This window comes from Panicum virgatum, chromosome 4K (genome assembly GCF_016808335.1).
Source record: "Panicum virgatum strain AP13 chromosome 4K, P.virgatum_v5, whole genome shotgun sequence".
In the NCBI taxonomy this organism is placed as follows: Eukaryota; Viridiplantae; Streptophyta; class Magnoliopsida; order Poales; family Poaceae; genus Panicum; species Panicum virgatum.
In genome coordinates, this window is record NC_053139.1 from 47,752,171 (window position 1) to 47,778,704 (window position 26,534).

At 44.0% G+C, this 26,534-nt stretch overlaps 5 protein-coding genes, 1 long non-coding RNA gene and 1 other non-coding gene across 9 annotated transcripts; 4 read left to right on the forward strand and 3 right to left on the reverse strand.

Annotated features, from left to right (window-relative positions):
* Window positions 1–2,096: 2,096 nt before the first annotated feature.
* On the reverse strand, window positions 2,097–3,079 carry LOC120704577. Its single transcript, XR_005687606.1, has 4 exons — window positions 2,743–3,079; window positions 2,509–2,661; window positions 2,297–2,427; window positions 2,097–2,206 (listed from the first exon to the last, which is right to left on the reverse strand). It is a non-coding gene; the product is annotated as an uncharacterized LOC120704577 (long non-coding RNA).
* Window positions 3,080–3,096: 17 nt separating this feature from the next.
* Window positions 3,097–3,953, forward strand: LOC120704576 (gibberellin-regulated protein 2-like). 2 transcript variants are annotated; one of them, XM_039989026.1, is made up of 3 exons: window positions 3,097–3,408; window positions 3,512–3,545; window positions 3,652–3,953. In XM_039989026.1, exons 1-3 carry the CDS (start codon window positions 3,307–3,309, stop codon window positions 3,837–3,839), a joined length of 324 nt encoding a protein of 107 aa, XP_039844960.1. In that variant the 5' UTR covers window positions 3,097–3,306; the 3' UTR covers window positions 3,840–3,953. The 2 variants fall into 2 exon arrangements, with proteins under 2 accessions (XP_039844960.1, XP_039844958.1); XM_039989024.1 differs by having other exon boundaries at window positions 3,108–3,408; window positions 3,506–3,545.
* Window positions 3,925–11,188, reverse strand: LOC120704575. Of its 2 annotated transcripts, XM_039989022.1 has the most exons (7): window positions 10,818–11,188; window positions 9,346–9,450; window positions 9,209–9,252; window positions 5,597–8,533; window positions 5,234–5,335; window positions 4,983–5,142; window positions 3,925–4,453 (listed from the first exon to the last, which is right to left on the reverse strand). In XM_039989022.1, exons 2-7 carry the CDS (start codon window positions 9,436–9,438, stop codon window positions 4,238–4,240), a joined length of 3,552 nt encoding a protein of 1,183 aa, XP_039844956.1. In that variant the 5' UTR covers window positions 9,439–9,450; window positions 10,818–11,188; the 3' UTR covers window positions 3,925–4,237. The 2 variants fall into 2 exon arrangements, with proteins under 2 accessions (XP_039844956.1, XP_039844957.1); XM_039989023.1 differs by lacking the exon at window positions 10,818–11,188 and having other exon boundaries at window positions 3,932–4,453; window positions 9,143–9,252.
* A 2,176-nt stretch (window positions 11,189–13,364) lies between these two features.
* On the reverse strand, window positions 13,365–16,090 carry LOC120704578 (photosystem II stability/assembly factor HCF136, chloroplastic-like). The gene is made up of 8 exons (XM_039989027.1): window positions 15,757–16,090; window positions 15,297–15,532; window positions 15,018–15,148; window positions 14,576–14,708; window positions 14,335–14,457; window positions 14,110–14,184; window positions 13,799–13,914; window positions 13,365–13,680 (listed from the first exon to the last, which is right to left on the reverse strand). The coding sequence occupies exons 1-8, from the start codon at window positions 16,046–16,048 to the stop codon at window positions 13,614–13,616; spliced, it is 1,173 nt and encodes a 390-aa protein (XP_039844961.1). The 5' UTR covers window positions 16,049–16,090; the 3' UTR covers window positions 13,365–13,613.
* Window positions 16,091–16,181: 91 nt separating this feature from the next.
* Window positions 16,182–16,254, forward strand: TRNAA-AGC. The gene has a single exon. It is a non-coding gene; the product is annotated as a tRNA-Ala (tRNA).
* A 1,416-nt stretch (window positions 16,255–17,670) lies between these two features.
* On the forward strand, window positions 17,671–20,633 carry LOC120704579. The gene is made up of 3 exons (XM_039989028.1): window positions 17,671–18,145; window positions 18,719–18,855; window positions 19,380–20,633. The coding sequence occupies exons 1-3, from the start codon at window positions 17,972–17,974 to the stop codon at window positions 20,089–20,091; spliced, it is 1,023 nt and encodes a 340-aa protein (XP_039844962.1). The 5' UTR covers window positions 17,671–17,971; the 3' UTR covers window positions 20,092–20,633.
* Window positions 20,634–22,429: 1,796 nt separating this feature from the next.
* On the forward strand, window positions 22,430–25,896 carry LOC120704580 (DNA-binding protein RHL1-like). Its single transcript, XM_039989029.1, has 11 exons — window positions 22,430–22,919; window positions 23,049–23,159; window positions 23,465–23,551; window positions 23,637–23,866; window positions 24,045–24,123; window positions 24,221–24,367; window positions 24,671–24,710; window positions 24,798–24,860; window positions 25,063–25,094; window positions 25,209–25,250; window positions 25,455–25,896. The coding sequence occupies exons 1-11, from the start codon at window positions 22,611–22,613 to the stop codon at window positions 25,497–25,499; spliced, it is 1,185 nt and encodes a 394-aa protein (XP_039844963.1). The 5' UTR covers window positions 22,430–22,610; the 3' UTR covers window positions 25,500–25,896.
* Window positions 25,897–26,534: the final 638 nt, after the last annotated feature.

The following is a 26,534-nucleotide window of genomic DNA, read 5'->3' on the forward strand; positions in this document are numbered from 1 at the left end:
GATCCGATGCTAAAGAAACTTCTCCTGGGCTCTTGACATCGTCTCTGGAACATAGGACGCCCAATGCACCGATGCCCCTTTTTGACCCGTCGGTTCATCCGGTGCCCATAAGCTGACTTGGCTTTGATTCCCTTCTGCTATGGCGTCGGTTCTTCCGACAACCATCGGATGCACCGATGCTTCATGCGTCGGTTCTTCCGGTGCTTCAGACCGAAGAGCTTTCAGGGCGCTGCCCTGAGACCCGCTATGCCTATATTCTCTTTCTCTTTGTCATCACTTGAACCTAAAGGCCTGAGAATGGTCATCTTAACAATCATGTTAGTCCAAGTGTTGTGTTGTCATTTGATCACCAAAATCACTCGAAATGGCATAAATGGTGCCATATTCGTTACACCATATCAAAGATTGCATCCCGAATCTCCTTTTCAGTGAAAGGAGCTACGAGGAATGCATTCTCTAGTGGACTGACTTGAGGGATATCATCCGTCCTATCGCTTAGAGTAAAATTATTCTCTTCAGGAGGACCGAATAATTCTTTGTAAAATTGGGTGATATAACCTTTGAGGTTATGTTGTCCCTCAATTTTTCCACCCTCATGTTCTAGGGAAAAGATACGTTTCTTACGATGTTTGCCATTTGCAACCATCTGAAAGTATCGAGTGTTATTATCCCCCAAAAGAATGTCAGTCACTTTGGCTCGTTGATAATACTTGAGTTCCTCCTCTCGCAGGAGTTTTATCAAGTCATCCCGGGCGGATTCCAGTTGATTCCTCTCCACGTCCATGAGTGTTCTAATTTCAGCTTGGGTGTCTAGGTTCGTTACTACCGATTGGAAGTTTTCCTTTTGTGCTTTATACAACCCATGGTGGTGGCGAGCCCACCCCCGCAAGTGCTTTTTGAGTGCCCCCAATTTTCTATTCCAGCGATGCACTGAATTTTGACCGCTAACCGGTTTATTCCATATTTCTGCGACCCGCTCTTTAAAATCCTCATGGGATAGCCAACTAAGTTCCATTTTGAACTGCTTTGCATGTCCCGTATAGGATGGGTCACCCGTTTCCAAAAGTAACGGGGTATGATCTGAGACGCCTCTGTCAAGCGCATGCACTGTTACCATCGGGTATTTGAATTCCCATTCAGTTGTCATTAGAACTCTATCGAGTTTCTCATAGGTCGGATCCGGTAGAGAGTTTGCAAAGGTGTACTGTCTCCCTGTCAAATCTACCTCCCGAAGATCAAAGCTATCAATTACGACGTTGAACAGGAACGGCCAGCGATGGTTAAAATTATCTTTATTCTTTTCCTTACTATGCCTCATGATGTTAAAATCACCACCAATTAAGGTGGGCAACAGATTCTGTTGACACGTACGAACGAGTTCTGACAAAAAAGCTTATTTGAATTCCTCCTGTGCCGGACCATATAATGCCATCAAAATCCATTTGAAGTCATCGTTTCTGTTTCGGAGATGGAACTTAATAAAAAAATTCCCCTTCCACAATAATGGATAGATCAAGGACTGTTGAGTTAATTCCTAGTAGAATGCCGCCCGACCATCCCCTGGGTGGGAGGCAATGCCAGATAAAATCCGCGTCGCCAGAAAGACGCTTAAGATTTGATCTAGACATGTCCTGTTTCACGGTCTCCATGACGGCAACAAAGTCTAGTTTGTGATCCCTGATTGCATCTGAGATGTATCTATATTTAGCCAAGTCTGAAAGACATCTGCTATTCCAGTAGAATCCTTTCATGGGGTAACACTTTTGTTTAGTTTTTGGGTTTTCTTCTGCGCCTTGGCTTTTTTAGATGTTGATTTAGACTTACGTCCGGCCACCTTAAGGTCACAAATTCTCATGCCTAGGTCCAGATTTAGTGGGAAAGGAGCCTATTTTCATTTTCAGGATCCTCCTCGTCACTTAAATCAAAAGGATTTAAAACGGTATCCATTCTTTTATTTTTTGGTTGAACCGTAACTTTGTCCACTTGATTCGTTTTAGTGCATTCAAGGAAACATTAATCTCTTTGGAATTGCTACCCATAGATATCCCGATAGACTTTAAATTTGCAACACAATTGTCCACAGGAAACTTTAAAGCAGAAGAGATGTTACCTGGTGAGGACGTCCCTGCCGGGCTATCCAGATTCCATCTTGCAGTGCGTCGCTTGGCCCTTTCCAATACATGCTCGTCAACTGCAGGTATCCCATCTGCAGTATACGAGTAATTAGAACGAGCGCTTCGACGTTTGCCATCTACCAAAACTGACCCCTCTTGGGTAAAAGAATTGGAAGTAATACCTTCAATTATTTTATTTGGTGTCATGAAACAAGTCGATGCCGACTGTCCTGACTCCATCTGCGAAGGTGAGGTAGCTTCTTCTATAACAGGAATAGAATATTTGTCTCACTCCCTGTCTGGCCCTGCGAGGCTGCCGCAAATATTTCAAGTGATGTCATGTTTATAACATCAAAACAAATATTTGTCGTTTGTGAAAAAGGGTGAAGCTCACTCTCGGTGATAGGAGAGGTAGCAGAATGTGCAGGATGTGTGCAACACCCAGGCCCAAGCACCACCTCCTCGCAGCAACTCTGTAATGCCGTGTTGCCCGCCACTTGCGGCGGCTTCGCTGTCCCTGCAGCCTCCTTTTCGGACAGCCTAGGATCTACAATAGAACAGGAAGCATGAGGCTGCTTACACATATTTAAAACACCTAATTTCGGAAAAAACAAAGGATGATACTTACTAGCAATGCATCCAGAATCCGGTCTAAAACCCATCTTGGGTACTGTCACCGCAATCGGAGGCAACTTATCATCCTTTTTCAAAAAGACTAACGGCTTTGGCGGAGGACACGGATACTTGTCCTCCAACCCTGTGCGGCATCAAAGAATAAAACACGCGCAAATTGATCTTCACTTTGTCAGTGTCAGGGACAAAGTATCTCTAGGTGGAAGTATTGCATGTTCCATCTGTGTCACAATTTACAGACATATTCACTAAAGGCCTGCCACGAGTACCATTTGATGAGTTCAGAAACAGCCTGCACATTTCACCACGTCCAGGCTGGGGGGGGGGGGGGGGGGGGGGGGGGGGGCTACAGGAGATCCGTTCTTCAATTACACAAGCAGAGGCTCTCCTCAGATGTAGCTCCATTTGACTAGTGTGTGATCCTTATCACCGCTCATGTAAATAACCCCTGTACTTGTACTGTGCCTATATTAAGGCTTGGTGATATCAATAAAGATGAGGCATCCTGCCGTTCTGCACTCATTCCTTCCTAGCCAGGCCACTGTAGAATAAAAGCAACATGAAGAAGCAGCGGATCCTGCTCCATGTTCTCTTCTTCGTCTTCCTCTTCATCCTCATGGCTGCCCTTGCTGTTGATGCTGATGATCCACAGGAGCTGCAGGTAAGTTAGTTGATCTGACCTTACCTTTGCATCCTTGGATCACAAGAACACACACGCAAAAAGCATCAGATCTGGCTTATGTATGATGATGATGCAGGAGCAGCATCGATCCCTGCTCCAGGCTCCCCCAAAGATAGGTAACGACATGTGCAGCTAACTCCTCTCATGCTTCCTCCTGAACATTGGACAAGATAGATAGACAATCATATCAATATAATTGTTGTCTGCCGATCGATGCTGCAGACTGCCCGTCAAGCTGCATGGTGCGCTGCGGCAGAAACTGGAAGAACAAGATGTGCAACAAGATGTGCAACGTCTGCTGCAACCGCTGCAGCTGCGTCCCGCCAGGCACCGGCCAGGAGACACGCCACCTCTGCCCCTGCTATGACACCATGGTCAACCCAAAAACCGGCAAGCCCAAGTGCCCGTAGCCTGGTGCCTCAGGCCAATCTGGCAATTTCTGCCGTTCGTGTTATCTATGTATGCTATCATCTTCATGTTAACTATATCAACTGATGATAAATAAACACCAGACTTTCTCCTCATTCATGATCATCTGCATTGTGCTTCCTGATCGTCCATCATCACTTGCAGTTGTAGCATATACTTAACAAAGTCACGAGGTGGCATATACTAACAGTCAACACTAACTGCAGTGGTGGTTGTTTTCATATGTACACATCACCCTAAATCCGACAAAACTCACTCCCTCTGCTATCTTCCACAGATCCCTGCTAATATACATACAGATAAAGAGTACTGTAGTTCGCCTAGTTCCCAGAGCTAGATCTGCAACGTGCACAGCTCCAGCCGCTGCTTCAGGAAGAAGCTATCGGTAGCGTGAGATGAAGAACTCGTAATCTGGGTGCCTGTTTCTAGTCATCTGCCCACTCTTGGCCACGTTGGCCCTGGACATCGCCGCTGCAGCATCATTCAGAGCTCGCACCCTCTGCTTCAGAACCTGGGGCGCTTCACTACACTGTCCATCCTCTGCTGGCACACTAGCTTCTGGATCGGGTTTGCTCATCTCAAACCACTGCTCCGCCTGCATTCGCAAAATAAATATAAAGGTGAGAACCGACCGACAGAGCACGATAAAAGCACCCTACCACTGCACATGGCCAGGACTGCTTTCCCAGCAGCATTGAGCAGGGCCCCAAAAAAAACCAACACTCCACATGGCCAGGGCCCACCACTAATCCAACATTTACCAAGTCACAAATGAGCAGCAGCTCCACTAAAGCCTCCAGAGTCCTTTTGACTCTAATGCATGTTCTAGATGAACCTTTAATAAGGGCACTAGATTGGGGAAAATAGTCTTTGTAAAGGTTCAATGTGTTCAGTTGATTTTCTGCAAAAGACAGGATCTTGGTCTGCTGGGAAATACCACCAGGTAGCTACGGTTTAGCTAGTTCAAACCATTTTCAAGATGACCATCCAGTAAGAAATATGTTTAAGATGCAAATCAAACTGTAACCATCTCAGGACGCAGAAACATCAAGCTTGGAAGCCTCAAACCATGCAAACCATTTTCAGTTAATAACCATGTACCGCAAGATAAGTTGGTCCTTTACCTTGTCATTGTAAGACTGCAGGCCTATGACAGGCAAAATAACAGCCCCATCTGCTGAGCTACTCCGACCAATCCAGTGCCCAAGAGAATGATATGTCAAGAATGCAGCCTGCAATTTACCATCTGGTATACGGTATATGGGATACCATGCAACACAATACCTGAAATTAAGACAAGTTTTACACATCTACATACAAGCAAAGCAACATGATAATGGCATGCACAGATATAAGTAGAAAGCATATAACAGACCAAGAGGCTGGATGGAGATCACGCAGGCTCAGCTCCAAACTCTTCGGGTCTCCAAAAATTTGGCAATTCACAGGTTTCGCACCAGCAATCAGCTCATTTACCCTAGTAGGAGTGCAGTGAGTCTTCTATTAGAACGTTTTATTACCAAAGAAACACATTTCCTAGTTTTCAGTGTACAAGAATGAACCACAAGTCGAAAATCATAAACCATTAGTAACAAGGAATGGCTCAAGTGCAATAACAAGGAAGATAGTAAAAATGGGAATTTTTATAATAAACAAGATTATCGCCATCATCGTAACTAAAAGGCTAACAATAAGCATGAAGGCACCCTGTTTATATATAATTACTAATTTAACTCACTTTTCAAACAACTGTCGCCGCGAGTATGGTTGTTCGGATTCAAAAAATTCAAACATGAGCTCGCCATTGACTAACTGTTGATCATCTTCAGTGTGAAAGGTAGATGATCTGTTCCTTGGATTAGATTGTTGTGGCAGAAGCTTTGCAAAGATAGGTGGCAGGTTCTGATGCGGAGATGTTTCACATGTCATATCCCCATCCATTGTTTTCTTAACAATGCTTCCACCACTGGTTCCTTTAGTCTTTTTGAAAAGTTGAATGGCAGATAGATATGGCACGAAATAGGTAGTAACCTGGCAATGGCTATTCCCCAAGCCTTTTGATCTACGGAAGTCCTGTGCCTTTACTTCCAAACCATAGCAGCCAGGTTCTTCGTACCACCTCCACACAGTTCTTAGAGTGATTTCTGCAGTCTGATGGAAACATAAACCATCCCCCACACATTCTTGCAAGTAAGATTTACAGCCAGCAGGGCAAGGGTTACAGTGCACAACTGGAGAAGCAGAGCTAACAAAAAGTTCAAAATCTGCAAGAGGCCTACCAATGCGAAGTTGGATGTCTTCTGATCGTCGCTGTGCTGTGAAAACATAACTGATGGCTTCTTTTATCTTGTTGTAACCAGTCTCGATTCCATCATGTGCTTGACTTTTCAAATCGGTGCATTCAGATGAGCTCAGTTTAGATGTCATTTCACTAGCTAATTTGCTATCTTCACCATCCGTTGATACAGGACCAACTGAATCGGAAATATAATTAGCTGGAACTATACCTTTGACAACAGAAGCCTCTGAGATATCTAAATGGATCACATTAGACGCTTCTTTCTTTCCAACAGGAACCCATTTCTGTGACAGGTGTCCACCAGCAGAATAACACTTACAGGATTCTTGAGAATTATTCTCTGTTGTTAGCTTCACACATCGAGCTTCCTCAGTTTCTGCAGTGCAATTATCTGTACACGAGTTCTTGGAGCTCCAACTAGTGTATGTGCCCTTGTCTTGAGGACATAAAGAGTAAGGATCTGATATGTGGGCACCATCAGAAGCAGCTCGTAGCGTCAAATCTGGAAACAAGTTCGAAGATACTGATGCAGCTACATCAATACTAGATTGTGAACTCTCATTTCCCTCAGTTGGATAGTTGCTGCTATCTCCAGTTTGAACAACTTTGTCAGTTGACCAAGAATTTGAGGTTGATCTACCACCAATGTCATTGGCATGAACTAGCTGCAGCGTAGACAATTCTTCTTGCTGCAAGGAATCCTTTGGCACCTTGGGGATATTGTTCCTAGGAGCATAGTAGTTTTTCAATGACTGAGAACCTTGTTTCGAAGAAGAGCTTTGCTGGTGTGGGAAGGGCGCTTGCTTCTTGTAGATGGGGAAAAATGTTTGGCATGAGCCCAATGCATCTTCTTCTTTAGTAGACTCCAGTTCAACTGTCCCATTTGGGGACTCATGTTTGCATGCTTTCCTATTCTGATTATGTTTCGCCCGATTTCTTGTTGGATCTTCCTGTACACCCTTGTTACTGTCCTCGTGTGCACTCTTTTCCTGAATAGATGAATTACTTGAATGTCCTGCTTTAGATATGACCTTGTCATTTCTTTCCACTCTCTGCCACACAGCCAAACTATCTTTTCCATTATTCTTGTTCCTATTAGCACTCATTACTCTGTTAGACACAGTTAGATCACTGTAACTCGTTGTTTTTCTTGATCTTCTGTTGCTGCTCACTGAACAAATTTTAAGAGAGTCCTTACTGCTGCAGGCCTCACTGCTGCACTGAACTCTTTCAGTATGACTCCAACTATCAGTAACATCCTTAGACGAACAAGATCTGCTCTCTAAATGATAGTTGGTACCTTCAGCATGAGCAGCAGTAAGATGTGGCCTTATCAACTGGCACTTACTCACATCATTCAGCCCTGTGGAAGCCACCGGTTGAGAATGATCATGACTATTTTCACCATTCTTAGTTAACCTGGCGTCAACATTGACACTGTAGTTCCCACTATTGTCATTGCTCCACTTGCTAAAGAAGGAATCTGTAGTGCCATAATCGGGGTTATAAACATAGGCACATGGAAACTTCTGGCAGCTTTTGCTTTCTTCCCCCAAGCCATGTTCAGCGAAAGTGGATCCGTCGAAGTCTGAAGAATCAGTAGTATTTGATTCATCGTTCAAGTAAGGAACACAAGTGCAGCTTAATCTCCCTCCTGTAGCATCATTAGATGAACCAGCACATTCAGAACCATCCATCTCATCAGTTCCTAGTGAAGATAAATTCAACATAGTACCACATTTCACAGAGTCATTGTTGTTCTCACCACCCAAATGGGCTTTTTTAACCAAAAGGCTACCAGAGGATGTAATCTCTGACAATTTATCAACAAGTAAATTGGACGGAAGTACCTCCGTAGGAGAAACACCGTAAGTATTCTCTTCAAAAGTGCTTTCTGATGCCAAATTCAGCTTTTTACGGGTCGTTCGCCCGTGCTGCTTCCCTTTCTTGTTTCCTTTCTTTCTAGTACTCCTTTTTGAAGGTTTGTCATCATCATGCAAAATATCAGAATCAGACCTCAGAATAGTAGTGACAGGCTGTGAGAACTTCTTTTCAACCACATGGCAGGGGGGGACTGCTACCGATGAATTGCAGATGGTTTTCCTTTGTCGAGATTGACTTAAGGTGCCTCCTCTGTGTGGGTTTCCATTGGAAATTGGTTTAGAAGAATCTGCCTGATCATGCATGTTTCTTTCATTCAGCTGGCCCAAGCAACATGGTAGTATTGGCTGTGCAGATAATAACTCAAGGCCCTCTGTACCTAGATCTCCTGGTGTCAAAGAGATTACTTTGTTGGCCTCTTGAATGCCAGAAAAAAATGGTGCCGGTTTCCAATCTGAATCATGCCCAAGTGGAAGTATTGTTGATGCAGTGTCCCTGCCACACCACAAAAACACAGTAAACAAGTAGCTTTGCAGAAAATTGCAAGAACAGATGGGTTGCAAGGTGTTTGGTTATGCTGGCTGAATCCATGGTGACATTGTATATGAATATGATTACATAGTTATACAAGGCTAACAAACCAACAAGGAATCCGAGAAGACTAGGTGACAATAGATTTGATTTTTAAGAGGCAAAAATTCAGAACAGCTGTTTTTTTGGTTCTTCCTTCACTTTCAACCAAGCAAAGAAACTTTGTAACTAACCAATATTTAACTTCCACAGCTGTCAAACAGGCAGACACTCTGACTTAAATGCACGGTGACTTGGTCACTGACAACTGGGTCCGAGCGCCCTGGAACCCACATGTCAGTGACAAAGTCACAGCTTGCAGTTACATCAGAGGATCCGGTTGCGAAACTCCTAGATAGATTTTATTGTGTTGATGGGTAGCGTCAGCTTTATTGATGTTAGAATAGTAAGAACTGGTAAATATTTCTAGTTGACGGTCCCTACTCTCTTCATTGTTCTGGACCGATTAAGTTGTTCAGTTGATTTATAATTTTCTTGTAAAACAGTATCAACAGCATCAGTAGACCAGAATACCAGATACACTCTGTCAAGTTCATCAGTGATAGTTGCTAATGGAAGCACGCAGAAACAGTCAATTACCTGTTCCCTGGATGAACAGAAACAGGTTTTCGTATCAGAGGACCCTGAAAAGGAGATAAAAATGCCATGTCAGTGTTGATGAAGCCAGGTAATCTAGACCATGAAAGAACAAGAGAACAATGCATCATAATGTATACCTTCGAAAAGTGTCTTTGGTCGAAAGATCTGTTGCACTGAATATGTGGTGTGCTCTGTACCCTTGTGTCAATTACTTCAAGTGCACACGGCATTTCTCGGAAAACCTGTGATCACATGAGAGTTTAATAACATACATTTCTATTTAGATGATGCAAGCATATCAGCAGCAGCATAAAGATCTTTCTTTGTTCTGATCAACAAGATTTACGGAGGTAAAGAAGCAAGCTGACGGTCTCTTCAGCAGGTAGAATCGCCACACAATTGTCGATAAGCAACACAGCAATCAGGAAGTAAATATTTTTTAAATAAAAACTGAGACACTTTAAGATATGTTATTAAGTTGGTGGATGAGACTGGCAAATACATAATTCGTGAAGTGGAGACATTGCAAGTTATAAAACTAGAGCACATGGACAGCATGAAATTAGCAGTTTTGTGTACCTTTCGAATGATCTTTCCATTTTGAAAGTTTCGATGAAAATTGTGTCACATATGACAGGTGATGATAGCAGATAACATTCCCATAGTTGAATACATGTACAGGAACTAACCAATTTGAAATGTGGAATCAAATTGCCCTATAAGGCTATGACAACATAGCAACACAAGTGGAAGCAAACAAGGCCTTCATGCAACACCTAGTCCGTTACTTAATCCGCAATAAAGCAAATGGTATCGCCATAAGCTAAGCATGAAGCTACAAACTAGGGTCCAATAAGAAGTCGCAGCCGTCCATAACAAAAATGGACGCCTATGGAGTTTTGCCCATAGTGATTAACAGCACTAAATACAAGCGAAGAAATTTTCCACTAATCTGGTAGGTCTAGTCTAACTAACCACAAAGAAATCAAACTCGGCAGAAATTTGGTGTGGCTTCTGAGCCGAGTTTAAGTACTAAGCAGGAAATAAGCAGGCAATCCGGAAAGTAAAGCTAGAGAAATTTTAACAGTGGCTGGCGTATCACCGGCCAAGATTGCAGATAATCTGAAACAGCTCACGCGTAGGAAGGAAAGGAAAGGAAAAGAAAAGAAAGAAAAACAATGAAAAGAATCTGAGGAGGGTTGGTAAAGGGGGGACCTCAAGGATAGGATAGGATGCATGACGATCACCGTAAGCGAGCTGCGAGCGATTGCGGGATCGAAGCGGAAGGGGACAAAATGTGGAGGCTAGAAGAGCGCGGAAATCCCTAGAGAGGATTAGGAGCAATCTAACAACGGAATATTGAAGATTATATTTTTTTCTAAAAAATAAATATTGGCAACGACAGGAAGGAGGAGGAATGACCGAATGAGGATGATGAATCTGCTGGAAAGCGGACAGCGAAACGCGGGACGAAAATGGGAGGGCCGAAAAAAGCCTGCCGGCGCTAAAAACAGCGCGCACGGGCGCAAAAACACAACAAAGGAGCACGCTTTGGCTTTAGAGTTTAGACTGATGATGAATGAATGAATTCGTCGGCATGCTTGCTTACTCGAGATAAGATGGTGCGCTCCCTATCTTCCTCTCTCCCTCCTCCGGCTCCGGCGCCGATCCTCCCGTCCCGCTCGATCGAATCGAAACCCCCTCCGTCTGTCTGGGACTGGAAGCCACCACTCGAACTCGAAGTAGAGGGATTCCAGAGAGCAGCAGGAGGGGGAGGGGGAGGAGGAGGCGGAACGGAGTGGGATGCGATGCGATGCGATGCGATCGATCGATGGGACTTTTCGATTCCCAAGGCGAGAAAGCAAATGCAAAGCCGTTCGTTTCGATTTGGGATAGCTCCTCTCTCTCCCCCCCCCCCCCCCCCCCCCCCCTGTGCGTGTGTCTTGGTTGGTTACTCTCCTCTATCTCTACCGAGGGGACGCCTAGCAATATTCCGTTCTCCTGTCATATCCTTTTCTAATCCTCCATGCACTTTTTTATTCCATTTCCAAAAAAAATTAAAAGGTTTTGCGGGTCCCTTGTTTTGAATTTACGAATTTTCAAATAAATTAACATCATTTGTGTATATCTTGATCGCATTTTTTTAATTTCTTCAACAGGACAAATGAAAACCCTTGCTTCCAAAATGAATTTGTCTTGAACATCTATTTTATTCTAAAAGCAAAGATAGTACTCCCTCTGTTCCAAATTATAAGACATCCCAAGAATCTTGGAGAGTCAAAGTAATCTCAAATTTGACCAAGATTATAGAGAGAAATATAAAAATTTATGACATCAAATTGATGTACTATGAAAATATAACTAATAAAGAATCTAATAGTACTTAGTTTATATACTAAATATCATTATTCTATTATATAAATTTGATCAAACATAAAAAAATTTGACTCTCCAAAATTATTGGAATGTCTTATAATTGGGAACGGATGGAGTAGTCTATAAAATCTGCCAACTCTTTCCTCCGATTTTTTGGCGGAACCTATGTTCCAATAACTGATTTTTTTTATCCTCTACCCTCAAACCATGAGTTCCTGTATCTTCGAAAAATATTTTCTTTTGTTGGTGCTACAATGCATTACAACTTCTTTTTACTGCATTACGCGGCTACCTTGCTATGGTGAGAGTGAGAGGTGTTCTGGTACATTTGAACCGCCCCCAAAAATGCTTATATTGATACATATGTAAGATAGTTATGCCAAAAATATATTAGCTTCCTAGTAAAAAGCATTAATTCATACAAATCTATAACTCCAAACTTTTAGAGAATTGTAACATAATGTATTTTGATAGTATATTTTCTTTTAGAAAACTATAAAATTGTTGTTCCATAAAGGGTCCAATGTAGGTTGTGTTTGGGAGGACTTATTGCGGCTTCGGCTTCACATGTTTTGAGCAAAATGAGGCAATATATCGTGTAAGATAGGGTAAAAATGAACTAGGAACCATATTAAATTACTTTTTTTTGGCTTCACCAGTGAAGCCCTTTTGAAAGAGCTCTCTCAAATAGTTTCTTAATACTTAATAGATATGTGTAATTTACGCCTAAATAGCTTAGGCCATGTCTATAATCGATGCTCACGCCTATCCATTAACTCCACCAGCCTAAGCTGAGAGGACTCGAGTTCAAATGAAATGGATTTATTATTTCAGTCTAGGCTATTTTTTCTTTGCCATCAACATGTGCCAAAACCATCTTTAAATGAGCATGATGTCGGGCTTAGCCCATTTAACCCATGCCCTAACCATCCCGATGAGCATGACAGGACGAACCTACTACATGGCTACGTATCGCTCAAATCTACTGAATGGCAGGAGTAATTGTTACAAGCTCAGTCATACGTGGTTGCCACTAAAGGATAAATGGATAGTCGGAAAGAAAAACCATGAATTAAATTTAGTAAAAAATTTATTTTACTCCTCACCAATTCACTTTATCCGCTTAACCTCCCGAGTAAAATTTAGGCTCAATTTACTCCCCTGAAAATTTCAATTAGTCCAATCTACCCTCTAATATTATTTCTCCTTTTTTTCTCCGCATACAAAATTTATCACAGAGATGCAATTCTAAATGAAAAATATTCATGGAAAAATCAAAATGTATTTTCCTAGCATAGAGCATCATATTATAAGTTACATTGCAAAATTTAAAGTTAAAATTTCACTTGCGCATGGAGAAATAAAAAAGAGAAATCTCGGTAGGTAGTAGATTGGAACAATTGAAATAGCTTGAGGAAGTAAATTGAGCCTTAATTTTATATGGTTTAGTGGACTAAGTAAATTGTTGAGGGAAGTAAAATGAACTTCTTATAGGGCGCTAAGAAAGTGGATAAGAAGCTGTAGGTGCACGTAGCATATAAAAATGGTTGCAGGCGAAGTAAATCTTGTTGAAAAGAAAGAATAGAAATGGTACTAGAATCTTACATATGTCCTAGGCCCCGGAAGAATAGAAATAAGAGCAATTCTTTTTGAAAAGAAAGAATAGAATGGCAAGTATTACTCGTCTACTCCAGTGATGAACATGGGTGCTGTGTGCAGTGAGTCCACACACGAGGAGAATGACAGGAAGGGTGGTGACAAGAGGAGACTGAGAGTCAGATGGAAACAAAGCTATGCTTTTGGTGGGAATGATACTGTTTCATTCATAATTTGTAGTACAATAGTCACGGGCACATCTTTACACTCTTTTGCGCAAGCGAGAATGCAAACACAATCATCAGCAACCTCCTTTTACTGTAGTAGTAAATGCCGTTACATGTCGTATACACCGATCAAGTACTGTATCTTCATCGTATACAAAAAGGCTAATACGAGCGAAGCCGATCTCGCAGCATTTTGGCAGCTGATTTCAGCCAAGATATCGAAGCAACACGCCGTCGTTGCCAAGCACGAAGCCTTTGCTGTCATCAAGGAACCTGTGCCAACAGGCAAAAATACAAAACATCAGAATCACAATGTTTCAGAGGAATATGATCGAATGCGGCACTTGCATGCCTATCGATCATCCATGAATATTTTTGCTTTGCTGCTTACTTGACGGAGTAGAGGTTGGCGGCAATGTTGTCGGCAGCCTTGTCGCGCACCCAGCTCTTCCCTCCGTTTGTGGTCTTGAGCAGGACGCCACTTCCACCAGCAGCCCACGCCTCGTCCTGCAGTGGCATTGCATGCATTGGAATTGGAATTGGAAATGGATCACATCACCATCCCATTATGGCATTACACTTACACATAGTCTCATTGATTGGGAGTACGTGTATCCGGCTGCTGACTGCTGATTGCAATTCTAGTTGCCTCGTACTACTACTGAATTACCTAGTTGCCTTTTACTACTACCGAAGAAGTACCTGTGAGCGATAGCCGACATCAAGAATCCCAAACCCCCGGCTCTGCACTTGCACCTCCTCGAAGTCTTCAGTTATCTACGCATGGAAACAGATTACAGTTACATTGGGCAGCAAGACCATCAATGTCCAAAGAAGAGAAAACAGCAGCCCCCAAGATATGCTAAAAATCAAAGGGTACTTGCTCACCCATTTTGCAAGATGGCAAGATACACAGGCGATTCTTACCCCGGTTCCTTTGCTGAGGAAGAGTCCACCACCGCGCACCAGGAGCCAAAGCCCGCCGTCTGCTCTCCACCCCATGTTCTGAATCCGCCGTGCCACCGCCCTGTTGTGTGGTTGCCAAAATGGCTGCATACAAATGCAGATATGTTTTTTTTGAAATAAAAAAATGCAGATATGTAAATGTAAACTTCAGAAGCCACCTATGACAGAACAAAGTAATATATATCAACTAGTTGGGCGAGACCTGCCCAGGCTCCCATGTCAAATAGAAGTTCCCTCTGCTGGATACAGCAACATAGCGTCCATCAGGTGACCGGTTCACCGTGTTGAAAGTCCCAGTGTAGTAACTTGCACCGCTAATGCCACTTGAAACTGTTCTGCATCACAAACACAAGGAAGAAAAAAATGGAGGGAACAATGTCATGCATCATTGGGGGAAAAGATCCCAAAAGGCAACACAATATCTTCTCCAATTAGTATGATGTGTTTCATAATCATAACTGCTTCTTCAAACGGATAATCAAGATGGTTTCAGTTATTTCATTTCAAGCTCTTGTATGAATAATTTTAAACAAGGCACAACCTATTGCCAAGGATATGCTTCATGAAATTCGATAAGCATCTCTAACTAAGAGGATTATACTTCAGTGGTTAGGCATGAATTGGATTGTTTTACATGTCTGTACCTGTTGAGAGTAGCCGAAACAGTCTCTTGCACGGCAGCCTTCCAGTTGTAGCCGCGATTGGAAGTAACATAGATTGCCCCCTCGTCAGTAACCATCTCCGCGCTCTGCTCCCCCGTAGCTTTTATGTAAACCTGCCGTGCAATTATATATATAGTAGCATAGCATGCTATATATATATATATATATATATATATATATATATATATATATATATATATATATATATATATATATATATATATATATATATATAGGAGGAAGTGGGGATTAAATACATACCATGTTCCCAGGAAGTTGGGCACTCAAAGGTATTCTTTCCCAGCTCTCTCCAGCATCTGAAGTGTGGAGCAGAATAGCGGGCTTGCCGATGATCCAGCCTTCTTTGCCCTTGAAGCTGACTGAGTTGAACCTGTAGTTGAAATCTTCGTCCTCAGCGGAAGGGATGGAGCGAGGGAACCAGGTGTTTCCGCCATCTTTAGTCTCCAGTATCGTCTGCCTTGTCCCAAGGAGAAAGCCTGAACGAAACGAAGGAGCCTTATTTGCGTTGCCTGCTTATATATGATGAGATTTTGTATTTGTGTGTCTCGAATCTAATCCCAATGTTGTCTTGCGTTGGATTACTACTTAGGAGTACTAGAGAAGGAGACTAGTAGTACTAATACGCATCTGCATTATATGGTGAGGTGATTTGATAGATATATGTGGTACCGTGCTTCTTCAAAAAAAAAAAATGTAGTACCGTGGGAGGGGTCGTCGGGGACGAAGGCGATGTCGAGGAGTACGACGCCGGGGTCGATGGGCAGGTAGACGCGCTCCCACTGGGACAGCGCCGGCGTCTCGTCCGCCCGAGCCGCAGGAGGAGTCCACACGGGGGGCGAGAGCGAGACGAGAGGGGCGACGGCGGCGGCAGTGTGGGCAATGAAACGGCGGCGGTCGACGGTGCAGTCGGCCCGAGGGACAAGGAGGCGTCGGCGGCGGGAGGTGGGGAGGAGGAGGTGCAGGGAGGCGGTGGCGGTGGAGCTGGTGGCCATGGGAGGCGACGGCGAGGCGAGGCGGGCTGCTGCTGCTGCTTGTGGCTGCGCTTTCCGGTGTCTTATCCCAGTGTTTGAGTGCCTCAGTTTCTAATTTTTTAAGTACAATCTTATCCCAAAGAAATCGCGTATCGGGGATGTAGCTCAGATGGTAGAGCGCTCGCTTAGCATGCGAGAGGTACGGGGATCGATACCCCGCATCTCCAGTATTTCTCTCTTTTTTTTTCTTTTTCGAAACAAAAATTGGGCTTGAACTTGAAGCTTCACAGACCCTCCTATCTTCAGGTACCTCGGCATAACTAGCGACATCGTGCCTCTTTTTTTTTAAGAAAAAGAATCCAATACTATTGCTATGGCTGATGATGATTAGGCAGCTGGAAACTGTTGAAGAATGGTTTGGTAGATCTGGAACAGCATAACAAGTTTGACAATGGCGTGCCTGTGACGGAGTCTGCACCTAACTACTGAACAAAAATGTGTCATCTTCAGTTTTGGTGGAGATAGTGGTAGAACGAGTACCAAAATTGAACCTACGAATAATGCTCATTTGAGGAGATTTTTTGGGCTGAAATCGTGTGCACGGGATTATATTTCACTGTAAAATTGGTGAGACTTCCATAAACAAAAGTATCTTGCTTTCTTTTGGGTCAGAAAAAGGGATCTATTCTTTGGCTCAAGTGAACGAGGACACTGCTGTATCATTGAACTGAACGAATTGCTGAGTGAGGTGTTTCAGTTTAGAAAGAAGCATGCTGTTAGGTACAAATTAAAGCGATGAACATTCCCAGAAGCCCATATGCCATGACTAACTTAACCACATGTTTTTGTTTAGTAGGCTAGCAGCTGTGTTGTTGCCAAGGGAAGTGGCCATGCATGAACGAGGTCAGTGATGTTTGACCGCTGCACGAGGCAGTTCTGAGAAGGAATCAAAAGGCAGCCTTGGTCAAGGAAGGTAGCATTCCAGTTGGTCAAAGATGGATGATGCCCTCCTCTGCCTACTGCCTTAGTTGTGGTTAGGCAGCGCTTCAGTTGCACCCACCGCACAGTCTGTGTTCTCTTTTCCTTTTTGTGTCTAGTATTCTATGTCTATATATAAAAAGAAGGAATTTCTTCAAAAAAAAAAGAAGGAAAGAGGTCTGCCAGAACCGGAAAATGTGCACCACCAGTTTATCATCTGTTTTATGTCGACATGCCAATGGAAGAAAGTGACCATCTCTATTTTTATTTACATATCATATTATATTTATTTTAAATTAAATTAAATTTAGCCAACTTTAACCGAATCTATATAGAAAACTAATAATATTTACAATGCTGAATTTGTTTTTATTGAATCCACCATAAAATACGTTGGGTAGTATAGTTGTTGCTATATTTTTCTATTTATTTAGTCGATGCTGACTAACTTTAATTTAGAACAAACCTGATACAAATGTGTAAATAAAAATGAAGAGAGTATGCAACTATTATAGAAAAATACAGTAATAGATACTTGAGCAAGAGTGTGAAAGGTAGAGGAGACTGTACTGCGTGTATCACCATAACCACGTGGCTGTACCGCGTAAAGTACAGTCAAATGAATATTTTTTCTTTTTTTCCCCCATGATCGTGAATGAGGCAATGAGCTCGTGGCTCGTGCTCGTCTTCTCAAGAGAAGAGTTCCTCTGACTTTTTCTTGCTTGCTTCCTTCCATTTTGGCAGGCAGGCAGTCGGCAGAGGCTCACAAGAAAAGAAAAGGCAGACTAGACTCGCCTTTCCTCCTCCCTCCCTCCACCGACCGCCCCGCAGCAAAGCAAAGCAAAGCAACCTTCCCTTCCCTTCCCCACCGGCGATCATTTCCCCGGATTCCTGCCGAACTCGTTCGAGATCTGCCCATCGAATCCACCCCTCTCCCCACCCGCGATTTGGGAGCCTCTGCCTGCCATGGGCATCTCTCACCCTCTCTCCGACGAGTACGACGCCCTCCGCGCCGCCGTCCTCTCGCCGGAGAAGACGCCCCCCTCGTCCCCGCCGCCGCCACCCCATCACCACTGCCTGGAGCACGAGGTTTCCAGGATGGACACGCTCGCCGGCATCGCCATCAAGTACGGCGTCGAGGTAGTAATCGGTCGCCTCCCCTCTCATGGCTCTGCAGCTTTGGTTGGTAACTTCAGTCTTGGTGGTTGTGGGGAAAGCTTCTATCTTGGGATGCCCCTCCCTGCTAAATGGAAGAGGAATATGGTAGATGTGATGTTGTTGGCCAAAACTTCATCTTTTCTTCTTGCTCAACACAAGGAATGATTCTATCTCTATCGCTGGGGTGCGTCGCAAACTTGAAAAGCAAATTGAATGTGCTTTCTGACTCTGTGCCTCCACCCTTGGCAAATGTGTCTCTGTGACAACTACTGAACTTACAAGATCCAAACTTCTTTTCCTGTACTTTCTACACTTTGTTTTCGGGTGATAATGTCACGGGCAATGTGATGCGCAACTCTGAGACTTCTACAGAGTTGGTGACGACAGTGGCATCGAGTATTTGCTTTCCCAGATTTCTGGCTGCATGCATAATTAGAGTGATATGTCTTTATGTTTATCAGTGTAACTCTTATTTCCTTGTATATATCGATTTATCGAACATCATGACCCTTTGAGTTGCTGAATTGATATTTATGTTTTTTTCTCCATGTGCAGATATCGGACATTAAGAGGGCAAATGGTCTGGTCACTGACAGCCAGATGTTTGCACACAAAACACTGCTCATACCTCTACCAGGAAGGCCCATGCCAGCTGTTGTAAGATTGAGCGGTTCTGGTCAAAGAATGAAAAGGTAGATATCCCATCTTTCATGCTGCTTGTGTTTCCTATTCGCTTTGTGTCATCCAGTCTTATTTGGGTTTTGAATTTGTTGTGGAAAAAGGACAATCTATGTTTTCAGTTTTCACCAGACCTCGCTGCTGGCTATCTGGCATTGAACTGCCAAACTGTCACAATATAAGATCGAGTCATTTACCTAAACTACTCACGGCTTAGCCTCCCTTGCTTAATGGCTGACCTATCATGAAACTGCAAGTGCATTTGCACCATTTCTTGTGAGTGTTTTTCTCTCACACCAAACTCTGTTCTGCTGGCAATCAGCAACAGTGTTTTTTCTCACACCAAATCAACACCAGCCAGCCAGCAGTATTTTTTTCACATAGCAAATCAGCACCAGCCACCAACCACACGATATCCCCGTGGAAAGAAGCATACAAATGAGAAAAAACTTTATCATGGCATCTGCATATTATTTTTAGTTGAAGTGATACATCATGCATTTGTGCATTTTGAAATTAATTTTCTGTGGTTCCGCAGAGCATGGGCTCCAAACTATCAGCAAAACAGAGACACCATTGATTCACTAGATTCATCGAATTGTGGTCAGAAGGGGGCGTCACCTGCAATGAGTACCTTGCAGAGATACTATGGCCTATCATCTCAGAAAGGAAGCGCCATGGATTGCAGCACTGAAATGTCTGTGTACCACAAGGGTGGCTTCCAGAGTAATCTAAGTGAAACATTGCTGAGTTCTTCTGCAGCTCCAGGCACAAAGGGTACAGATGGAAGCTGGGAGTATGAAGAGCCAGTTAACAGGCTTTCATCAGCGAACGGTGCCAATGGGAACAAGAGCAACGGAGTACCCAAACCCAAGCAAGATGCTTCTATGCGTCGTCGGCAGAAAGCGGAAGCAGAATCTAACAGAACCGATATCCAGGATGATTTTCTAGCGGACCCAATTAAGGCAATCAAGAGTTTGTTGCCACGGCCAATTTCTAGTATCCGTCTAAACATGGATACAGGCAGCCCAGATTCAAGCCAGAAGAGCAGCATTTCGTTTCTTAATCTTAATGGGTTCAAATCTGTGAGGAAGTCGCCAAGCGCACCCAGCTTTGCAGATGCAGAAAATGGGGTGTCTATGTGGTCTAGCTCGAAATGGACCTTCAACCATGAGTCCTTCACCCGGCCGTTACTCGATGGCCTGCCAAAACCGGTGTCTGGTCGGAGGATGAAAACTGCCTTGGACTGAACGACTTAAGGTCAGCATTGCGGATTTTTCTGGCATGGTTACTATACTAGAGTGGAACAACAACTTTTATGAACCGTGCAGAGACTAGTGGATAGTGGCAATTGGAAGAGTAGGTGAGTTGGTAGAGCATGCGTGTCTTCCGTGCCAGTGGTCTGTGCTCGTTTTCGAAGGATGGTCAGCGCAGATTACGATATGGTGTATCTTGTATTAAGGGATCGGAGTTGCCCTGTGTTCCTTGCTGCTGTTTAGCTGTGGTATATCTTTGCCTCTCTGTTGGGTACAAGTGTCCAGGGCATTACCGGATCATCTATCAGTGCCATGGAAGGGATGGCTCTAGTATGTATTTGATCCATCCATCATGTTCTTGTATGTACCTTGGTCTGAAGCTTTGGTAGCACATACAGATTGATTGTACGAAAGAGTGCGGAAACCTGCGCAGCGTGTATGATGCTGATGCTGTGTTGGTGGAATCAATAGATAGATAGATACGGAGTAGATTGGTGATTCTGTTTTCAGTAATATGTGTGTTGTTTCAGTTAGTATCTTGATGTCCAGTGGATGTTGTTGCAGTTAGTTAGTATTATGCATGCCATGGCACGGAGCTGTACAGCAGTTGCTAGCCACGGCAGATGATTCGATGAAGCTTCTAGAACTACTTTCATCCATCCTCCACACGGTAGAGTGGTGGAGATGGAAACTAGTACCAACAAAGCACACACGCGTGGCGTCTGGACGATGCAGTCGGTGCCACGTCAACCAAACAATTGCTGACCTACTGAAGTTTATTGAGCTCCAATCCAATCCTCACCACTTTCAACTGCCTTTTCCCCCAAAGAAATCAGTCAGTTGCCTTTGTCATCTTTATTGTCTATAGGAGGAGTTTCCATGGCAGTTCCTCGTTGCTTCTCCCAACTCGGTTGCCTTGCTTCCTTCCTACTCCCTCTGTCCCCCAAAAAAAAAATATAAATCTCGTTTCTCGAGGAGTCAAACTATTTTAATTTTGATTAAATTTATTCAAAAAATTACTAACATTTGTGTTTCCGAATAGATGTAGTATAGAAGTATATTACATGATTAATCTAAAGATACTTATGTTGTAACACAAATATTAATACTATTTTGTATAAATTTGGTCAAATTTAAAATTATTTGACTTCTCGAGAAACAAGATTTACATTCTTTTTGGAACGGAGGGAGTACCGGCTTTTCTATTCATCGCATATGCGATATTTTTTCAACCCATCACAGAAGCGCCGGCCGCTACTGCTCATCGTCTTCCTCGAGCAGGGGAGGGGGGGAGCGGCCACCGGCGGGGGTTGCGAGTTAGGGGAAAGGGAGGGGTGGTTGATGGGCGGAGCAGCTGCCGGCGAGGTCGCCGGCGGCCGGGGTGGTGGAGGGCGGCGACATTCTTTTTAAAATTATTCATGAAACTGCTACTAAAATTTAGTGCTATAAAATTATTCAATATAATTGACTTTAGAAATGGTCAAGTTCCGTTTTCCCATTGTTCAAGACACTTTGGCGCTTTCCATTCCTGCCGCACTCTTCGGCCTCTGATCTCCTCGTTCACTACCGACCTTCCAAATCCTCCCCTCAAACTTGCTCATCTCCAAAGCCTAGTCAAACTTCACTCTATAATCACATTTAGCTATTCATTCAGCTAATATTCCTTCTCCATATTTCATTTCACTCCAACAGCCTAGTCAATTTCACTCTTGATTCCGTCCATTCCCCACCACAACGGCTCGCAGCTCTTCTCTGGCAACCTCAAGCCGACGGCCGCGCCCATCATCGACCTCTCCGAGAAGCTCGACGCCGGAGGTGCGCGGCGGCAGCACCACCACCCACTGGCCATCTTCCCCAAGAAGACCAAGACCGGCAACAGCGGCTGCGCGTCCAAGACGGCCGTCCCGGAGCATCGGGAAGGGAGGTCCTCTCCGACCGTGAGAGCGCGCGCCTTGGCCACTCACTGAAGGCGCGGGGAAGCTCTGCTCGGCCCGGGTGCCGCACGGGAGCTCGAGAAGCAAGCGGCGTGGACCTCCGCGGAGGGGGCGAGCGGCGTGCTGCGGTGGGGCGCTCGGCGAGGTCTGGCGGGACATCGGCGGCGGGGTAGAAGGGCGCGGCAACGGGGCACGACGGCGGGGCGGAAGGGCGCGGGGGTGGCACCAGCATGACGCGGGGGCGGGGGCGGAAGGGAGCGATGGTGGGGGCGTCACTGGTGCGACCGGTGCGACGACAAGACGCGGCGGCAGAAGGGCGGACGCGCACGAGAAAAGGGCGGGATGATGAAGATGGCAAGGGGCATCTGCCTAGTGGAGGGGGAGTGATGGCGAGTGGGGTAGAGAGCAAGCAAGATGGAGAGACTGTTGGATGGAATTTTTACCACCTCTAATCTAAATTTATCTAGCCAAATGAATTTACCTAATGTCTACCCCGCCCAAAACCCTAGCATCCATAAACTTCTTCTTTTTGTCTGTTTGATTTGAAAAAAAAAATCAACCCTAGCTTAAACTGGAGGGATGGTAAAGAAGGCCTCCGCGGCACCCGCCGACGCCGAGTCCGACGAGCGCCGCCGCCTCCGCACGCTCGCCTTCTCCAATGGCCTCCTCCAGCGCGGCGACCCGCCGGCGCCACGGGCCCCGCTCGCGCCTTCGGCTGCCGTCGCTTGCCTGCAGGGCCGCGACATCGTGCGCCGCGGCGGCCAGCGGAAGGGCCGCTTCCTCTTCTCTTTCCCTGGCCTCCTCGCGCCTGCTGCCTCGGGCGGCCGCGTCGGCGAGCTCGCTGACCTCGGGACCAAGAACCCCGTGCTCTACCTAGAGTTCCCCCAGGTACGGGTCGGAACTTCCCAAAGATTCTGCTTTCCAGTTCTCTCACTTCACTGCCCGCGATTTGCCACCACCAAATGTCATAAAGATGGGATTTTTTGATTTCCTGCCGATTCTTGCGGCTGCTTGCAGGGAAGAATGAAGCTTTTCGGGACGCACGTCTACCCCAAGAACAAGTACCTCACGCTGCAGATGACAAGATCGGCTAAGGGCGTAGTCTGTGAGGACGTCTTCGAGAGCCTGGTGAGTATTGTCACCTTTATCTTTCCTTCCAATCATGTGCGCTGATTAGGTAAGATCGCTGTGCACCTGTGCAAATTTTACTGATTGGATTTACATGGGTCATTGTCAAATACTGCTATATACGGTGTTAGGAAACTGAAAAATTCCATCTGGTATGCAGATGTTTGGTTTACTTTTCAAATTAGGATGTTTCATGTTCTACCTGCAACAGAAAGATTTTCATTCTCTCAGGAACTTACCGTTCATGTTCAGAAATAGCATGGTGGGCAGAGCAGCTGATCCATTCTGATGTTATCTCTTGCCAGATTGTATTTTCTGAAGCCTGGTGGGTTGGGACAAAAGACCATAACCCAGAAGAACTGAAACTTGAGTTTCCGGAAGAATTCCAAAATGTCAGTGCCTTCTGCACCCCATCTGTTTCTTCTATTTCATGTTCTCTGTCTGCGTATCATATGCTTCTTCGTTTTCTACTGATAGGATGGCGTAGCAGCAGATTGTGATTTCAGAGGTGGAGCAGGTGCTGCCATTGATGAAGCAACTGCAATTAAAGCTGGAAAGGAAATCGCAGAACCCCGTTCCCCCAATTTTGAATCTGATGGCGATGCTTCTGATGATTCAGATCAAAAGGATGGGAATGGCACACAATCTACAAGTGGAGCACCTTCAGTAAGACAGTCTTCTAGAAATGCAGGGAAAGCCTTGAAAAAGTAAGCCCTTGCACTCTGTTTGGATGGTTTCTTGGATGCCTGCCCTAAATACTTTGCTAACTCTAGTTTAATTGCCTGATTATTTTTACCTGCTGCTAATTTCTTCGAACCTGAATACACCCATCGCTCCCATGAAGTAATTAACAAATTCCTCCTTGGTTCCTTGCTGTTTGTATAGGTACACAGATTTATCTTCTGGTGGTGATTCATCTAACAGTGACAATGAAGCTGAGGTACCTGAGGACTTGGATGAGAAGGTAGCACTTGAAAGTTGCTTTTCCTATTGGTCCAAATTTATGAATGACAATAACTAAATAGTGTGATGTTGCGGTTTATTTTACTTTATGTATGAAGGAGATGGAGAGTCTATCTGTTAAGAACGAACACCAAAGCGAAGACATCAAACCTGCAGATTCTTCAGCATTGCCTATCTCTAGCAAGAAAGAGCCTCTTGTTCAGGCTACTCTGTCTAGTATGTTTAAAAAAGCCGAAGAGAAAAAGGTGAGAATGCAAAACCACCTACATAGTAACGTGCCATGTGATTTTCCTTTCATTCTGACTGTACGTTCATGGGAATTGATATGCATTAGACATAAGTAGACACAAAAGTTAAGAAGATGCACATTAGATAAATTATTTATTCCTCACTATCACCAGCAGACTGCTATGCCCTTTAGCTTTAGCCTAATTCCTGATTGCATTGAAGCAACGCGGAAACATTCGACAAGGATGTGTTAAACATTATCTGTTTACATTTGGTATCATCAAATTTAACTCATCACAACAAATGGGTTCCTATTTCAGAGGGCCACAAGAAGTCCTAAAGGATCCCCTGCGACAAAAGGTTTCATATTATCACCTTTCTATGTTCCTTGCTAAATGATGTATTGTGAAAAGAATATTTTTTTATTGATTTGCCATTTTTGTTTAGGTCCTGCTGCTAAGAAGCAGCGAGCAAGTCCAATGGCAAAACAGCCAGCAGGGATCAAGAAAGGTATATGCACTGCTGTGACATTCATCAGCCATCTACCATTGGCTTTAGTTTGCTAGCATCTGGTGTGAGCATTCAAAAGCTTTTCTTATTGTTAGTGGGGAAGATATGTCCTAGTATAAGTCAAAAACTCTAAGGGTGTTGTGAGATAAGTTTTCAGCTTCATTTATTTGAGGACGTTGACCCTTGTTTTTGCTTAATGTAGCCAGCGGAACTAGGAGAAAGCAAACACCAAAGGTACTGTTTTCTGGAATTTCAATGTTGGTTGCCCTTGGTAGATGAGATAAAAGGTCATGTAAATGCCTATCTGCGAGATTGAGGACCTTTGGCCTTTTTCATTTTCTGTTGCAGGTGGAAGATGATGGAATCGAAGAGCTTTCAAGTTCGTCCCAGGTGAAAATATTGTTAGCTTACATAAGCAGAAATATGCATTTCGTTATTTTTTACCTGTATCAGTTTAGAATGCCTCTCAAGTGTAGAAGGTTCATGTGGTAGTTTGAAATAAACCCACCAGTCTTGAGTTTGGAATGCATTTCTGATGTTTTGAGCACAAAGGTTTTGCATACGTACTTACCTAGGTAATCATAATTGGTACAGGATAATGCTGTGGACGATGATAGTGATGAGGACTGGGCTGTGTGATGCTCTTGTATGTGGATCGCATATACACATGCATGGGTTGGTTTGTGATCAGTAAAGAATGCAGAATGTATGCATGGTTGAAAGGAGGGATGTGATTGGGAGGCACACAAGGCTGTATCTGCATCCATTGACCTTATCTGACTGACTGATATATAATGTTGATACTGTGCTGTTTCGTTTGTAATTTGTATGACAGAAGTTTGAGTCGGAAATTGATTATATATAGTCACAAGTAGACTGTGTTGGAACACGGCCACCATAACATTGTCTTAGCCGTTTATGGGATTGGTGTATGTATTGATGGTCATTGCAGATTGCCGCTCAGGCACGAAACTTCTTTTCAGTTGATGCTTTGAGGTCTCGGTTGATGGTTGATGAATGAGCAGCCGCTGTGTTATATAGTTGGCTTATCTGAATTGTGGTTCCATCCCATCCTTAACGCGTTTATTTTTTTTTCCTGTGTGCACCTGACCTTGGTTGGTACTAGAGCGAGTTTGGCTCTGTTGTGGGTGGTGCATACAATATTTCTATCCGTTTAGGCGATTCAGTGGAATTAGCATGATGCGATGCTGCGATGAAGAGATGAGACGAATTGCATTGATCCTACTACAGTATGCTATTCTATTCTATTCATTTTGTTGCTTGTACTCATTGCAGTGCATTGCATTGGATTGTTCACTGATGGATGCTTCCTCCTCTTTCAGTGGCCTCCATTCCTTGCTTTTGCTTGCAATGAGTCACAACTCACAAGTGACGGAGGGAATGGAATATCCGGGCCACCCCACCATCTTCGTTCTATTCCGTTCCTTTCCAAATTAAAATTATAAGTCATTTCAAAAATCTTGGAGAGTCAAAGTTTTTCAAATTTGACTAAATTTATATGACAAAATAATAACATTTATGATACCAATTAAGTATTATTAGATTTTTTGTTACCTATATTTTCATAGTGCACCTATTTGATGTCATAAGTCTTTATATTTCTCTCTATAATTTTGGTCAAACTTTGAGATGGTTTGACTTTCCAAAATTCTT

Excerpts from the sequence above, each read along its gene's own strand:
- LOC120704576 (XM_039989024.1), top strand. The coding sequence starts at position 3,307 with ATGAAGAAGCAGCGGATCCTGCTCCATGTTCTCTTCTTCGTCTTCCTC. Across the intron at positions 3,409-3,505 it reads ATGATCCACAGGAGCTGCAG|GAGCAGCATCGATCCCTGCT; the intron begins GTAAGTTAGTTG and ends ATGATGATGCAG. Across the intron at positions 3,546-3,651 it reads CCAGGCTCCCCCAAAGATAG|ACTGCCCGTCAAGCTGCATG; the intron begins GTAACGACATGT and ends TCGATGCTGCAG.
- LOC120704575 (XM_039989022.1), bottom strand. The coding sequence starts at position 9,438 with ATGCCGTGTGCACTTGAAGTAATTGACACAAGGGTACAGAGCACACCA. Across the intron at positions 9,253-9,345 it reads ACCAAAGACACTTTTCGAAG|GGTCCTCTGATACGAAAACC; the intron begins GTATACATTATG and ends TCTCCTTTTCAG. Across the intron at positions 5,336-5,596 it reads CGGCGACAGTTGTTTGAAAA|GGTAAATGAGCTGATTGCTG; the intron begins GTGAGTTAAATT and ends CACTCCTACTAG.
- LOC120704578 (XM_039989027.1), bottom strand. The coding sequence starts at position 16,048 with ATGGCCACCAGCTCCACCGCCACCGCCTCCCTGCACCTCCTCCTCCCC. Across the intron at positions 15,149-15,296 it reads CCCAACTTCCTGGGAACATG|GTTTACATAAAAGCTACGGG; the intron begins GTATGTATTTAA and ends ATTGCACGGCAG. Across the intron at positions 14,709-15,017 it reads GTTTCGGCTACTCTCAACAG|AACAGTTTCAAGTGGCATTA; the intron begins GTACAGACATGT and ends TTTGTGATGCAG.
- LOC120704579 (XM_039989028.1), top strand. The coding sequence starts at position 17,972 with ATGGGCATCTCTCACCCTCTCTCCGACGAGTACGACGCCCTCCGCGCC. Across the intron at positions 18,146-18,718 it reads CCATCAAGTACGGCGTCGAG|ATATCGGACATTAAGAGGGC; the intron begins GTAGTAATCGGT and ends CTCCATGTGCAG. Across the intron at positions 18,856-19,379 it reads TCTGGTCAAAGAATGAAAAG|AGCATGGGCTCCAAACTATC; the intron begins GTAGATATCCCA and ends GTGGTTCCGCAG.
- LOC120704580 (XM_039989029.1), top strand. The coding sequence starts at position 22,611 with ATGGTAAAGAAGGCCTCCGCGGCACCCGCCGACGCCGAGTCCGACGAG. Across the intron at positions 24,368-24,670 it reads AAAAAGCCGAAGAGAAAAAG|AGGGCCACAAGAAGTCCTAA; the intron begins GTGAGAATGCAA and ends TTCCTATTTCAG. Across the intron at positions 24,861-25,062 it reads GCCAGCAGGGATCAAGAAAG|CCAGCGGAACTAGGAGAAAG; the intron begins GTATATGCACTG and ends TGCTTAATGTAG.